General features: G+C 34.1%; 1 protein-coding gene across 1 annotated transcript in view; it reads left to right on the top strand.

The window, feature by feature from the left end:
* CUL2 (cullin 2) overlaps positions 1-15,229 on the top strand; it is a 155,850-nt gene extending 140,621 nt beyond the window's left edge. Inside the window, 5 exon segments of the mRNA XM_030322212.2 lie at positions 4,415-4,481; positions 10,305-10,507; positions 12,249-12,350; positions 13,512-13,628; positions 14,653-15,229. Coding sequence (XP_030178072.1) covers positions 4,415-4,481; positions 10,305-10,507; positions 12,249-12,350; positions 13,512-13,628; positions 14,653-14,784 — 621 coding nt within the window. The 3' untranslated portion in view covers positions 14,785-15,229.
* Positions 15,230-15,832: the final 603 nt, after the last annotated feature.

Here is a 15,832-nt window from a genome sequence, read left to right as displayed (position 1 = left end):
CCTTACAATGCTTACCAAAAAGCTTTTAAAAAGACTGTAGAGACTGTATCTTTACAGCTTTATTGAGCTATAATTCGTATAACATATGTCTTAGCCTGTTCAGGCTGCTCTAACTAACAAAAGACCACAGCCTGGGTGGCTTATAAACAACAGAAATTTATTTCTCACAGTTCTGGATGCTGGAAACCTAAGAACAGGGTGCCGGCGTGATTGGGTGAGGGCCATGTTCAGGCCACGGACTTCTTGTGTCCTCACATGGTAGAAGGTGCTAAGGAGCTCTGTGAGGTCTCTCTTCTATTAGCACTAATCCTGTTCCTGAGGGTTCCATACTTATGATCCAAGCACCTCCCAGAGGCCTCATCTCCTAATACCACCACATTGGGCATTAGGATTTTAGCATAGGAATTTGGGACGGACACAGATGTTCAAACCATAGCACTATACAATTCACCCATTTAACATGTACAATTTCAGTGGTTTTTAGTATATTCACAGTTGTGCAACCATCACACAATCCATTTTAAAACATTTTTATTACCCCAAAATCGCCCCTCCAAAACCCCCTACCCATTTGTAGTCATTCCTCATTTTTCCTTAACTCCCTTCACCACTCCACTCATCCCGAAGCAGTCTACTTTCTTTCTCTATAGATTTGCCTATTCTGGACATCTCATACAGAGTCATATCATTTGTGACTGACTTCATTCACTCAGCATAATGTCAAGGTTCATCCCATGTTGTAACATGTATCAGTAGTTAATTCTTTTTTTGCCAAATAATATTCTCTTGTATGGATGTACCCCATATGTGTCCACTCATCAGTTGATGGACATTTGGGTGGTTTCCGCCTTTTTAATATATGCATAATGCTGCTGTGAACATTCGTGTACAAGTTTTTTAGTGGACATGTTTTCATTTCTCTTGCAGCTAACCCTTTTTGATTTACTAACTCACCAAAAGAGGTTTCTTATTTCTTGACTGATTAGAAGTTTGGGTAGCATTTTTTTCTAGAGAAATCTTCATTATTGTTTATAGTCCCTTATTTGGACACTAACTTGAGGTTGTTCATGAACCAGTGGGTTATGCATACGTTATGAAGTTAAAAATGAAAATGGTATTTCATTACACTATTCCCTAGAGATATATGTAATGGATATTTTGAGTCATGTTTTAAAGTAAGTATGTTTTTTGTTTCTTTCAAAATAAGCATTATAAATAAAATAACAGTACAGGCTTTGGAATCATAGTTTTTTATTTTATATTCCTATCCTGCTATTTACTATGTATGCTCTGTGACTTTGGGCACATAACTTTCTAATATTTTAACTGATAAGAGGACTACCTCAGAGTGCTGATACAAAGATAAAATGAGATCATGTAAAGCACTTAGCCTGGTGTATAATAAGTACTCAATAAATGGTAGCTAATATAGAAGAAGTAACAGTTATAGTAGTAATGGTAATAGCAGAGTTAGAGTAGTGTAACCAACCAGGTAGATTTCAAGATACTAGGCATAAGGTAGGCTTTCAAAATAGGAGTTGAACTTAGGGACTTCTTGCATCTTCCTTAGAAAGGCATGGTGGCACGACCATCTTAGAAACTACATGAAGAAAAACATTCATTTGGGTGGGCATAGTATGAGCCCAGGTTAGTACAGATTTTGCAAAAAGGATAGATGCAAGCTAGGAGTAGGGGTTGGGTAGCCTGGTAAGGCATTTTGATGTATTTGTGATCTGGCAAGTGGAAGAAAATTAACCTCTCATCTTTGACAGTATTAAAACTTACTTCTTAAGGGCCCAAGTTTTTGAATCACAATTAAGGCAGAGAACAGGTGCTGCCACAAATAGTTTCCTTTTAACTTTATGTTGTTTTTTTTCTCTCCTCTTGAAATAATCATTTTCCAACATCAGGTTTTTAAACCCTTCAGCCTTTATTAATGTATAACTTTTATCAGGTTTCACTTTCCTCACTTATAAACAGCGGGTTTTTTTTTCTAACTATTTATGATTCCAAGAATATTGTCCTCTCCATTTGGATTTTCGCTAATTACCAGTAGAGGGAGTTTGTCCTCCTATTTTTTTCCTAGTAAATCCAAGGGTTCAGTTACATAGGAATGAAAATCCATCTGTGTACTTAACAGTGTACATTTTTACATGTAAATAATTCATCTTGCCTTAGTGATCTTTTCTATATTTTACATCTTAAAATATGTAGTTATTTTACAAAAAATTTACTTTCATTTTACACATGCGAATCTTAAAACTATAGAAATTAAACTTTAATTAAAAATAATTTATTTTTGGGGCGCCTGGGTGGCTCAGTCGGTTAAGCGTCTGACTTCAGCTCAGGTCATGATCTCGCGATCCGTGAGTTCAAGCCCCGCGTCGGGCTCTGTGCTGACTGCTCAGAGCCTGGAGTCTGTTTCAGATTCTGTGTCTCCCTCTCTCTCTGACCCTCCCCTGTTCATGCTCTGTCTCTCTCTGTCTCAAAAATAAATAAACGTTAAAAAACTAAAACAATAAAAAATAATTTATTTTTGCATATTAGACCATTAAATCTTGTTATATTTCCTTTGTACGTGGTCCAGAAATCTGAATAATACTGAAGAAATATAGTAATCTGTATTAATTCAGCTCTCTATTAGAAGTGAATAGGAATTATTCATTTTTAAGGCCTTTTGAGTTCTAATTAATACCCTCAAACGGCATTTAAAAGATGCTGTCCTAGCCTGTTACTTATTTTAAAATTAGAAGTTGAGGCAAGACATATTTTTTACTACTAAACTTTGGTAACATAATTGTTTAATGATATAATGAAGCAAAGTTTTATAGCTTTTATCTTTGAATACCAGATGAATATTATAACATTTCCATTTGGAACTGAGACTTTTCTTGATGATTTACAGAAATGAAAATCTTTATAATCAGATTTTAAATTTAAGGTAAAAGAATGTTTTCTGTTGATGTATCTATATCATTATCAATAAAACTTGACTGATAGATCTAGGAGTATAAAGAGGCAAGGCATGTGCCTTCAGAGCTTGGAATATTCATCCTGGAGCTAGTTTTGCACTTAAATAATTTATAAAGAGCATTTTAAAGTTTGATTTTCTTGATTTCAAAATGTTTTATTTTGCTTTTGTCCACAAATTCATTGTAAAGTATTCATCATAAAATTATGAGTTATGTAGTAGTAATTGAATTTATTGACACCCCTGGAGATGATTAGTCAAAGCCCGCTTCTAGGATTCTTTGATGACATTATTTTGACTTTTCTCTTTGTCTAGATTAGAACCAAGCAGAAAATCTTAAGTATTTTAGGTGCCAGGCATTTCCTATTTATCATGCTATTGGAGGGAAAGCGTGCTGAACAAGTTTTAGCTTCCCAGGACCAGGCAAACTTGGAATAAACTGCTGAAAAGAATTCACTAATTCTCTTGGCTGACAGCTATAAACTTCTGCTGTAAAGAATGAAAGTATGCAGCTGGCAGGTCAAACATTGGTGATTGCTTTATTGAAACTTTGTTTTGGGAATAAAAAAGGTTAAGTTTGATATACAGATGAAAGCTTTAGGTGTAACTATTACCTGTGGCACATCATGGCTGAAAGTATGTCCATAATTCTGAATTGTGACATGATGCATTTATTTTTTAGTGTTATAATGAAATTGAGGTTTGTTTTTTTTACATTTCAGCATTGTTTTCTCACTATAAATTATGTACTGGCTCTTTAAAAGGTACTTTTTGGATTGATGTCCTACAATTAACATTCAGTTCAAGGAAGATGTTTTTTAATTTTCAAAACTACAATAATAGAATGTTAATTTTTTTTATAATAATATCAACAAAAGAAGATACAAAGATGAGTACCTTGAAACTTTGTTTGTATTTGTGTTTGACTGGATGTAAAGTTAAATTGTAGATGTCACCTTATAGGTAACCACAGAAATATTAATCAACCTGTCACTTTAGCAAGGGTATATATGTTGGCAAATAGGAGATTAGAAATGAAGGTATGATTTCCATTTTCATATTGGAAATATATGATGATGTTTTTGGTCTGTAGTTTGTATTTGTAAAGTCCAAATGGCTATCATTCCAAACTCAAAATGAATCATTGACTATGTCATTTCTGAATTTATACAAATAGTCAACTGTACAGGGCTGTGGTTTAGTGGAGAGAATCCTGGACAAAGTTGTAAGTGAAAAGAGCTGGACTAATAATTGTAAGATCTTGGTCAGGGACTTGCCATGGATATGTTTTCTCATCTATACAACATCTATACAATGAAGTATACCAGATGGGTTATAATGTCTTTTCTAACATGAACATTTTTTTTACTTTTTCAACGTAGTAATAGCTAGGTAGTTATGTTATAGTAGCTGAAATTAACTTGATTTTTTTCTTTTTTACAGTTTGAATTATTTTACAGCCAGCATTTTAGTGGAAGGAAACTTACATGGTTACATTATCTCTGTACAGGTAAAAGGCTTTAATTATATACTAGTGTAGTGAAATTTACCTGATATAATTAGTTAATAATTTAATGCAAGAGAATTCTTACAGCTTAATGATAGTTTTGTGTTTTTTTTGTTTTATTTTTTTCTAATGATAGGTTTTAACCTCTTTTCCTCTATTTGCCTTGCTGGTTATCATTAAAGCAACTAATAATGAAGTTCAAGTGCAGCACTTTTAATAGTATAAGTATAAAATTATGCTGTTTTATTACTGCTTGGTAGAAAATGTCTGAATTTTATAATGGTTTCTTACATTTCTGTAACAAACCACTTTATATAGACAGTAGAAATTTTATTTAGAAACCAAGACTTGACAGGGTCAGATACTCCTAAAAAAAGCCTATTTTCTCTAAATAGTCAAATGTCCTCAGAAATTCATTAAACCATTATAGGATCATAAGGAGATCCACGCATTGATTTTCTTTTTGGTGCTATAGTGAACTGCAATAGTAAATACTTTTTCCAGAGTGTCCCAATTAATTTCCAGTAGTTTTCAATTTTTAGAAAAGTTAAGTCAGAATCTGGTCCTTTGCTTCTTTCTGGAACAGTAGGTCCACTTATTTGACAGTAGGATTCATAACTGAATGACTGTAGACTGTGTGCAGTTGCTCTGAGTTGCCTGAAGATGTTAGCCAAAGCAAACACCTCAAAAATTTCTCTCCTTTTGCTAAAGCTCTGCTTTGAAAAGTCGTTGAGTCAACTTTCTCTTTCTATAAGAAGGAAAAGGTATCTCTGTTAAGGGTGTATCTCTTAGAAATGGTATAAGAAAATTTGATCAATCAGGTGCCATAACCTTTATTAGGAAATTCTATTCACTCACTTAAGAAAATTTCTCTTACCATTTATTTGACTATTTATAGTTGGAATATGATGTCTCATTGTTAGTAATACATATTAGTACATAATCAGTACAACGATAAAACATACTACACAAGTTTAACTTTATTGAACAAGTGGGGCATTTACATTTTTTCAGCAGTTTGTGGAAATAAATGATTAAAAAAAAAATTTTTTAATGTTATTTTTGAGAGAGGCTGAGCGTGAGTAGGGGAGGGGCAGAGAGAGAGGGAGACACAATCCGAAGCAGGTTCCAGGCTCCAGGCTGTCAGCACAGAGCCCGAAGCAGGACTCAAAACTCACCAAACCACGAGATCATGACCTGAGCCGAAGTCAGATGCTTAACTGACTGAGCCACCCAGGCGCCCCGGAAATGATATTTAATAAGTGGTCAATTTGTACTTGACCTTTAATTTTACATCTGTTATGAATTTTTTCTATTCTCATTTAGTAAATATAATGGGTTTTAAGAAAAAACATGCTCAACCCAGTGTTTTAGATAACTAAAAGAACTAATATATCTTAATGTACTTGAATTTAATTTATTTTTGATATCCATGAATATCTGTCTTGGGGAGTTTAAACTCTCTTTGTTTTTCTCATTACCTCAGCAGTAATCAACCTCCTAAAGTATTTTAATGAGGGGCTCACTTTTTTGGTGTTCAGCACTTAATTGTATAGAAATAAAGAAAAAAACGACATAGTTTTTGCTCTTGGAATTTGACCTGAAACTGTTACTGATGACACCTAGATAGGAAAGAGAACAACATTCCTTTTCTGTTTTTGAACATACAGAATTCCAAAGCTGGTCCATGATAACCAGATTTTTGGAGCTCATTGTTTGTTTTTGTCTTGTTTCAATGTTGTGTATATGTGTCTTCATTAGAGTCAAATAGTTTATTCCTTGGAAAAGATATTGTTACCTTGTAAATTCCTTTTTGTTTTGAATCACTGAAAGCACTGAAAATACCTGTGATCTATCAGTGAAACTATTGGGTAAAATTTTATTTTGGTTTTATTTCTCATTTATTCATTTACTCATTAGCAAAAAGTTGTCAAACACCATCTGTCATTAAGATGCTTGTTCTGTGGTTCCCACATTTGTCATAAGGTTCCAGGGCTCCTTTAAAACATTGGCTCTCATTCTAGACTAAGAGTTTTGTTTCTTGAGAACCCCTATTACTCATACCTTTACATATAATCAAAATTATTCTTTCCTAATCCATTTGTACATTATTCCAGGTATTATTTGTATTGTAATCCAAGAGTCTTTACAAATGGTTGGAGATGGGGTATAAAGTGATGTTTGGAGAAACTTAGAATCAGGAGATGTCAGGTTATTAGCCTATTAAGTCTATAACCTTGAGCAAATTACTTAACTCTCTGAGCCTATTCCTTCATCTTTCACTTGGAAAAATTCATTTATAACCCAGAGAACATCTTTGTCCCAAGTACTTCTGTATGCCAAGTACAGGTAAAATACAGAGCCTCAGCCCTCAAAAAGCTCACATCTAATGGGAGGATAGACAAGTAAATAATTATGGTAAATGTTTTGAATGTTGTAATAGGTGAGCCCAGGGTTTTAGTTTCCCATAGATTGGTGGTAGCAAATAGCTCCTGGTGAAGGAAACCGTCTGAGTAATAACATCTAAACTTGGTTTTCAAGGATGAATAGGACTTAGCCAGATAGGCAAAGAAGAATGTTGAGAGCATATTACCAACAGAGGTAGACTTTAAGAAGTAAGCAATCTATGCTATCAGGTGTGACAGAGATACTGATGAGAGAAAGATAAAAAATTCCATTGGATTTATGACTAGGACATTGGGTAGAATTATTCTGAGAGAACAACTGGATGAAGAAATGACAAATACAGAACCTAGAAACTTACACTGGATATAAATAAATTTTATTTATGGCACATCAAGATTTTATAGGAATCCAAGTCAGCTGCTGAGAGATAAGTTGAGAAATAATTCAAGGGAGTAACACTTCATTGGTTAATACATAGCTATGTAGATAATACATAAATAATACATATAATTAGATTATATAAGCAATTAATGAACTATAAGTCATATAAGTATTGATTATTTGCCAAATCTAATCTGGCAAATTTGCCAAAATCAAAATCCCACCATATTGCACATACCTTAAAAGGTAATGATCCTATCCTTGACTGAATTCTCTTTCATTATTGATTTCAAATACTTTGACAGTTAAAATTGTGAGGGATTTTAATATTACCTAATGTCCAGTCCATATTTAGATTTCCTTGGTTGTCCCCAAAGAGACCTTAATGCCTGTTTTAATGTAATCAGAGGTCACTGATTGCATTTGTTTATTGTGTCTTCCTACTTCCTTTCCCTACCACCTCTTCCTTAACCCCCTTTAGCCCTCTTGATATACTTTTTTGAAAAGACCAGACAGTGTTTTGGATTTGTCACATTATTGTGATGTATTTGATTTGTTTTCTATTCCCTATACTTTCTGTAAATTAGTATTTCTGAAATTAGGTTCAAAAGTTTGATTCTATTCAAATTATATTGTCGGCAAGAATACTTCTTAGGCAGCTCTATATACTTCATAATGCACCAGAAGGCATATAATATCAGGTTATCCCACTATTAGAGACTCTAATGTTGGACACCTGGTTAAGGTGGTGACCACCAGATAGCTTCATTGTAAAGATACTCTTTTCCCTTTTCAATTAACAGGTGATCTGAGGGGAGATACCTAGGTCCCATATGAATACCCTTTTTCAGGAACAGCTCTATCTAATGGTTTTGGCACCCACGGATGATCATGGCTTGAATCAGTTATTTCATTACTGATTGCAAATTGGCAATACTCTATCACTCATTCAGCATTTAGTAGCTGACATTCTTCTGTAAAGAAAAGCTTTCCCTTAGAGACTAAGGAGCCGACAGGTAATGGGAAAGTAACTTGGATGAAACTATTAAGAGAGTTCTGCCCACTCGTTAACTTCCTGTAGTTGTAAATACCTCTTGAGTTATGGTTGGCTTATTTTTTCAAAGTATGTGCATATCAGAATGTTTTGTTCTAGTTTGAAGTTTCATCAAGTTTGCCAGCCTGTTCTGTAGGTAAAATGACCTCGTTTGTATCTTCTGTTTCTGTTTATGGCAGTAGTTAAATGAATCGTCCAAATTTGGGATTTCCTACCCTGCCCCACATATTCCCTCTACGCTTTTCCCATTTTTTTTCTTCTGTGAGCTAATGAGTACTGTGGTACTTTTCAGTGGTACTGAAAAGGTGGCAAGAGGCCCATGTGCCCCTAATGCTGACAACTAAAAAATAGCAGGGGGAAAAAAAAAGTATTACAAAACTAGTTTTCCTCTTATTAAATGTTGCAGAATGAACTTAATAATAAATGCTACATTGACCCTTTATTTACATTGACCCTTTCCTTGCATTGTCTCTTAATGTTCCTTGGGTTCTGGTGGTGATGAAAGACTGCTTGGTGTGGCAGGAGATGCATTCTGTGTCCAAACCCATGGCAACGTGTTATAGCATCCATAAAGTGTCGCCTGAGGTCCCACTTCATCATCTGCGTGTTTGATGCATTACTTCGTACTTGTTTCTGACATATGATTGAAACAGTCATTATACAAATTATGTACAGTTTATGTGATATCTTGCTTCTCACCATATTTCCCAAACTTAAATGTTGAGGTGAGAGTCCTTAAAGTATTTTTGGTACTGATTGTTGGCAGGACACTCCTAATGTTAACTTTTTACTTAAACTCTGTTAAGCCCTCCTTTCATGAAAATTCAGAGATAAGGCATATTTTTCTTTAGGTGTTTCTAAATATCTGAATAACAGTTATTTTTGAAATAGGTTGAAGCACAATAAAAATTGGAATAGGCATCTGCATGATAATCAGTGGCAGAATTGACTTGATATCCTTTAAATTTTTTAATTACATAATGAATAAATAAGCACAACATCTTGATCAGAGATCCTAATTACCACTCACAGGGAGAATGTAGCCTCTGGGGTAAGTTCATGTGAAATATAGCCTCCTTGAGTATAATGTAGAGCTTTAAAACCAGATCTTTTAATGGTTTAGTTTATAATCCATTAATAGTCGAATAATTCAGGGTGTGTAAGAGACAGAGAGAAATACAGCCACTAAACCACAGCTTTATGCTTTATGTCCTAAAGGAAATTGTTGGTTGACCTGCGTTAACTTTACATGTTATATAGAGTGCATACATGTTTGTCATACAGTTTATTATAAACTTTTCAGTGCACTGCCTCCCTGGGGTGTTGCAGAACTTCAGTGAGCCTAAACCCACTGTATCCTTTATAGCTTTCCAGAATAGTGTAGTATCTAGAACTTGTTTATTCTATCAAATATTTCATCAAAATAATGTATCTTTTTGTCTCTTCTCCCATTTGTTTGCCCCTAGAAAGTTACTGAGAAGAAAAATGTTTGTTTATAAGACAAAATAGCATTGTTAAATTTTGGCAGAAACTGCAGGTTAGAGCCACAGGAGAAGCATCTCCCGTGTACTTGTAGACCTCCCTGTGTGCTTGAACCTTGCCAGATAGACACCCCTGAGGCAGTTACTGGTAGCAGGCTGTCATTCTCTCCTTTTGTCCATTTCTCCTCCTACCCTCACCTCCTCTTACTGCTTTTTTTCATGCCTAAGTCTTAGCTTTCCTATTAACTTTTAGAGACATTGTTACCTACTGGTAGAGGTATTTTAGTTTAATTGTGATTTATACTGCCTACTCAAAACTAACAGCCCTCCCTCCACCCCCCAAACAAACAAAATGATTACATTGCTGGCAAGAATGGCTTTATAACAATTTAATAAGTCCTTGGCTCATTCTTTCAGGAGAAAGTAGCTGAAATAAACACTCAAGTAATTTTGAAATGTTTCTTTGATGATCAGTTTATTGTCACAATTTTGTTTTAATTGTAGGTGAAGTTAAAATGAACTATTTGGGCAAACCATATGTAGCCATGGTTACAACATACCAAATGGCAGTTCTTCTTGCCTTTAACAACAGTGAAACTGTCAGCTATAAAGAGCTTCAAGACAGCACTCAAATGAATGAAAAGGAACTGACAAAAACAATCAAATCATTACTTGATGTGAAAATGATTAACCATGATTCAGAAAAGGTATGGGGAATTTAAGCATTATAAACATTACAGCTTTTTCATGAGATGTTTGCAGTTTTTCAAGTAAGGTTGTAATTGGCGATGTCCTTTGTACTTTGGAACACACTTGAGTGCAGAGCCAGCTGCATTACTGTAGACTCCTTACAGCTGTGAGCTTGTGCAGTCACAGAGAAGTTGTGTGCCCTTTACAGTTTGATTTTATTTGTCCTACACTGTGACAGTTTCCTGAAAATTGTGTAAGAATTGCCACTGAGTAGATACTGGTTAATTGAGGTTAAAAACAGTAGCATATTGTAAATCTTTCTGTTTGTTTTTTTTTCCATGTGTTTAGTTGATATTTAATTACATGATTCTGTAATAGGAAATGACCATCTATTGATGTTTATTTGTGTGCATATTTAGTTTGTGTAACCATCCCAAATGCTCTCACTCTCCTGTTCCCTCATTCCAGGACTCAACTAATAACCACCATATATTTGTAATATCTGTCACAAGAAGAGCAAGCCAGTAATCTACTTTTTTTCTTTATAGCTTTTTTTCCTAATAACAAGTTTTTGTTGTCGTTACAGTATATTTAGACACTTAATCGTGTTTAAAAAGCAGATATGAGTTAAGTGTCCTATTTCAAATTGTGCCTATAAGAAAAAATTCTCATAAATTGTGTTTCATTTTTGTTTTGGTGAACTTAATAGCCTACAGTTTCTCTCATCAGTTCATTTAATCCGATATATTTTGTAGCCTATGATTGAGCAGCTTTAAATAGCATGTATTCTGAAAGTCAGATAAAGCTTTTCTTAATACTGAGAAATGATTAATTTTTCTGACTTCAGAATCTTAACGAAATATTATATTCTTAATATTAAGATTTTAATTAATGCAATTATAATTTAAGCATGAATTTTTAAACTTAAAACTTAAAATTTTAAGTATAAATTTTTAGCTAAATTAAGTGCTTAAGAAGTTGTATAGTTTTCTAAAATGTATTATTTTTGCTGCCCAGGAGTGTTCAAAATAAATACAGATTGCTTATTTGCACATTAAATTTTAATTATGAATGCCATTCCTTAGCAGAACTTCTTAGGTTATTATTGAAGATGGTTCATTTGCCAAGTGCTTTTTGATCCTGCTGATGGAGAAAACTCACTATAGAACATGAGTGGCTTTCTTAAGCCTGATAGAGAAGTTGTGATTATAAAAATTGGTTTGACAACTTTCACTTGAGAAAAGGCCACTTGCTTCTGGCAGAGTGAATAAAACATGAATTGGAGGGTAAACTTCATCAGAACCACGCCAGAGTCACGTGTGCCACGGGAAACCAGTTGCTTCTGTAGTCCAGTTATTTATCATCGATATTTTGTTACTGCAGCACAAGACCATTGGTTGCTCACTTTTTCAAAATGGGGTGACAGTAGGTCATAAAAATTAAAATGTTAAATTCTGTTTAAGCCAATGAGCTTTGACCCTTTATCTAGTGGTAATATACATAATAGTTGGGCCATAAAATAGCTTATTTCTAAATGTTAAACAGATTAAAATTCAAGTGTAAAACTAGAAAAGAATTGTTTTTTGCTTTCTTTGACAGAAGACAGTTACTTTTCTCTTAAATAATCTTTGTAATGTAAAATGATGAGAGTTGAGTCTTCTTTGCTTGGCCATTTCATTTTAAGGCATATTATTTGCAGCAACTCCTATTTAATGATTTTAATTTTGATAAATATGAATGAATTATTTTTAATTATAGGAAGACATTGATGCAGAATCTTCATTTTCATTAAATATGAACTTTAGCAGTAAAAGAACAAAATTTAAAATTACTACATCGATGCAGAAAGACACCCCACAGGTAAGTGCTTTTTAATGTTGTTTCTCTTGGAAATATTTAAGCATTGGACTTAACAAGTGTAACTGAGAGAATGCAAAACTTTGCACATCAAAAGTAATAATGTGATGCATTTTTTTCTGGTTTATTCTCTGCATTTACTAACCTTACAAACAAACAAACCCGCTGCCAGTATCTTAGATTATAAAAATAGTAATATAATGGGTATTTAAGGAAAAGGGTATTGTAGTATTGTCACATTTGCTTTTAGACAAAATGTGGAGCATTGCTTTGCATTCTTCACAAAAATTCCTACCTTGACTAGTGATATAATCTCTCACATTTTTCATTTGTAAAATAAAGAAAAGCTTTATAACACGTTTCTTTCAAAGAGAAGTTGAAAATGTTTCTAACTTTACATCCTGCCCCATGTCCAGTTAAAAGATAGGATGTCGGGCCCTCTCCAAGAACTTATTCCCCCATGGGAGACAGATGTTAGTTAATTATGACTAAATTTCAACACAAAAATGTTTGAGATCTCATTTTTCTCTAGGCTATTGAATAATAATTTATAATATGTGGGTTGTATTTTGTCTTTTAAAAGCTGTTATGAGAGCCCTATTGTGGCATTGCCTGCTTCTATGCCTCACTCTACTGTGTTTCCTTGAGCTGTGTGGAGATAGGCCCTTTGTGGCCCATCCTTCCCTGCTTCTCTGCTTGAGCCAAATAGAATCTTTCACAGCTCTTCTCCTTGAGGCCTGATCCAGTATGCACAGTTACTAAAGCATCTAAAAGCATATATGTGGTATATAGTCTGTAATCCACAACAGGACAGAAATTTGAAAATTATTGAAAATCTGAAAATCATTTAAATTCTCCTTTATTGCTTATTTACATTAAATACATTTTACAGTAGTGTTAATTTTTTTAATAACCTTCCAACTTTAACCCAAGAAATTATAAATAACTCACTGTAGATATTCCTTTGGTAATGGTTATGTGGTAATGGGCACATGTTAACTACATAATTTGATGCTCAGTATTGATTGGTAATGGGCACATGTTAACTACATAATTTGATGCTCAGTATTGATTGGAAATTTATTTAAACTCATTGATAGAATGAGTTATGAAAGGTTCAGTGACTAGTGTCTCATTTGCTCTTTTTTCCCCCCTGTGAAACAGGAAATGGAGCAGACTAGAAGTGCTGTAGATGAGGACCGGAAAATGTATCTCCAAGCTGCTATAGTTCGTATCATGAAAGCACGAAAAGTGCTTCGGCATAATGCCCTTATTCAAGAGGTAAAAGGCGGGGAAGTCCTCAAGGCTTTTTGGGGCAAAGGGTATTATCAATGTATGGATTAGGAATGTTTCTTTGTAAACATGATACAGAAATAATATGATTCCCAAATAGCATAAAGAAATGTCTCATTACTTAACGAGAACAGTACTCACTTATAATTTCAGTATTAAGTTCAGATTTCCCTTGGCTTAGATTTAGAGAGCTAAGTTCACCAGTATATTGAGCCTCCTGTCCAGTTATTGAAGGAAATTGACTGTATCAAGTATTCATTCATTCCATAAATATAGGAGTGTCTACCATGTGATAGAGTGTTATGCACGTCATTAGGGATGCGGTGCAGAGCAACACAAGATATGGTTCCTGACCGTCTAATAGGGAAGAAATACATGACTGAAGTAGTATGCAAGCAAAAAATATAAAATTCCATTAACATGCACTGAGAAAGAGATACAGTACTGTGAGAATGTACACGGAAGCATTGACTTAGGGGATTTGGGGGGAAGGTTTCTGGAGAAAGTGTTAGTTCAGCAAGGACTTGAAAGTTTGGCAAGGGTGAAATGGAAGTTGGAGCATGTGTACGTGTATTTAGATAGATTAGTGTATAGTTTAATTTTGTTATGTGTGAAAATTATTAGATTTTGCTATATCTGTGTTTTGCATTTTAATTCCTTCACAACATAAACATTAGGCTTTTCCCCTATTTTACATAAAAATTTTTTGTCATCAAAATTGATTTAAATTGTTCCCTCTCTCCTTGTGTAATGCCCTCTGAGCTAAAACAGTTTAATACTGTTCATGGCATTCACTTGTTTGATGTATCATACCCATGCATTTAGGATGATTTTATTCAGTTTAATTAATATAATTCATAATCACTTTAAGCATACTTTTCCCATATGGATTAGGTCTATTTGATGGAACCTCACTCAATGCATTGGAAGCACGTCATAGCCAATTAGTTAGTAATGATTTATAACTGACTGATTAGTAGTAGTTTGACACATCAATGTCTCTCTCCAACAGGTGATTAGCCAGTCAAGAGCTAGGTTTAATCCTAGTATCAGCATGATTAAGAAGTGTATTGAAGTTCTGATAGACAAACAGTACATCGAACGCAGCCAAGCGTCAGCAGATGAATACAGTTACGTAGCGTGATGTCGCTCTCCTCTAGTGTGGGTGTGAGAAGATCATTGCCATCACCATTTGGTGTGTTCCTGTGGGAAAAAGCAGGCCTGTGCCTCCATAATTTGGTCATTTGGCAGCCCCTGTTTTTCTGCTGTTTACAACATCACCAGTGCCACGTCATGAGCGTCAGAGAAAATGCCTAGAGATATTTCAAGCTCATGTCATTATGACATTTCTTAAAACTTTATTAAAAGAATGAGTGAAGTATTGCTGAAATGTGGAAATTTGGTTGGGTACCATGCTTTTTCTCCCCTTCACGTTTGCAGTTGATGTGTTTTTTTTTTTTAATGTATCTTAAAGGACATAAAATAAAAAACTTAAATATTGTAATATGACAGATAACCTAATAATTGTATCTACATTAAAATGACAAACATGATATTGCTGCTTGTCAAATAAAAAAAATAAAGAAATAGAATGCCTTTTTTATGTGGATGGAGCATCACACATAATAGTATAAATATAAATGTTCATGAGTCATCAAAGCAGCTAATGAAGCTTTAGTTGCATTTTTATCTGAATGGTTTAACTCGCTTTTTACTCCTACTTAAGTCCTACATGAAAAATGTCTAGATTATTGTTCTTGAATGCATAAAAATGCATTCAACATAAAGAATGTTTTATTTTTATGGACTGGAACTACATTGGATATGAGCATTTTGAATGTTGAGGATTTAATTCTATCAAGAGTTTCTGGTGATACGCTTACACCGCAGAAATAAAGGATGAGGAGAATATGTGGTGGCCTCAAGTCTGGATAGAAAGCGTTTCTCATCCAGAAGTTGTCTTTTATTTTCATAATACATTAATTCTAATGTAGACAAATACCCAGCTGTCTTACCTCTCCTTCTACCTTTCTCTGAGTTATAGGAGATCCTGTGATACCAGTGTATTCCTTCCATTCTCTTACCTGTGTATTACCCTTACACCCCTATACATTTTGATACTAAATTCACTCTCATAAGTCATAGGTGTGCTTAGCAATGCGTAACCTAAATACCTTTTTTTTTTGTCTGTA

The sequence above is a fragment of the Lynx canadensis genome, chromosome B4, assembly GCF_007474595.2.
Source record: "Lynx canadensis isolate LIC74 chromosome B4, mLynCan4.pri.v2, whole genome shotgun sequence".
NCBI lineage: Eukaryota > Metazoa > Chordata > Mammalia > Carnivora > Felidae > Lynx > Lynx canadensis.
The sequence above is the reverse complement of the archived record's forward strand: the minus strand, read 5'-3'. Positions and strand labels throughout refer to the sequence as shown.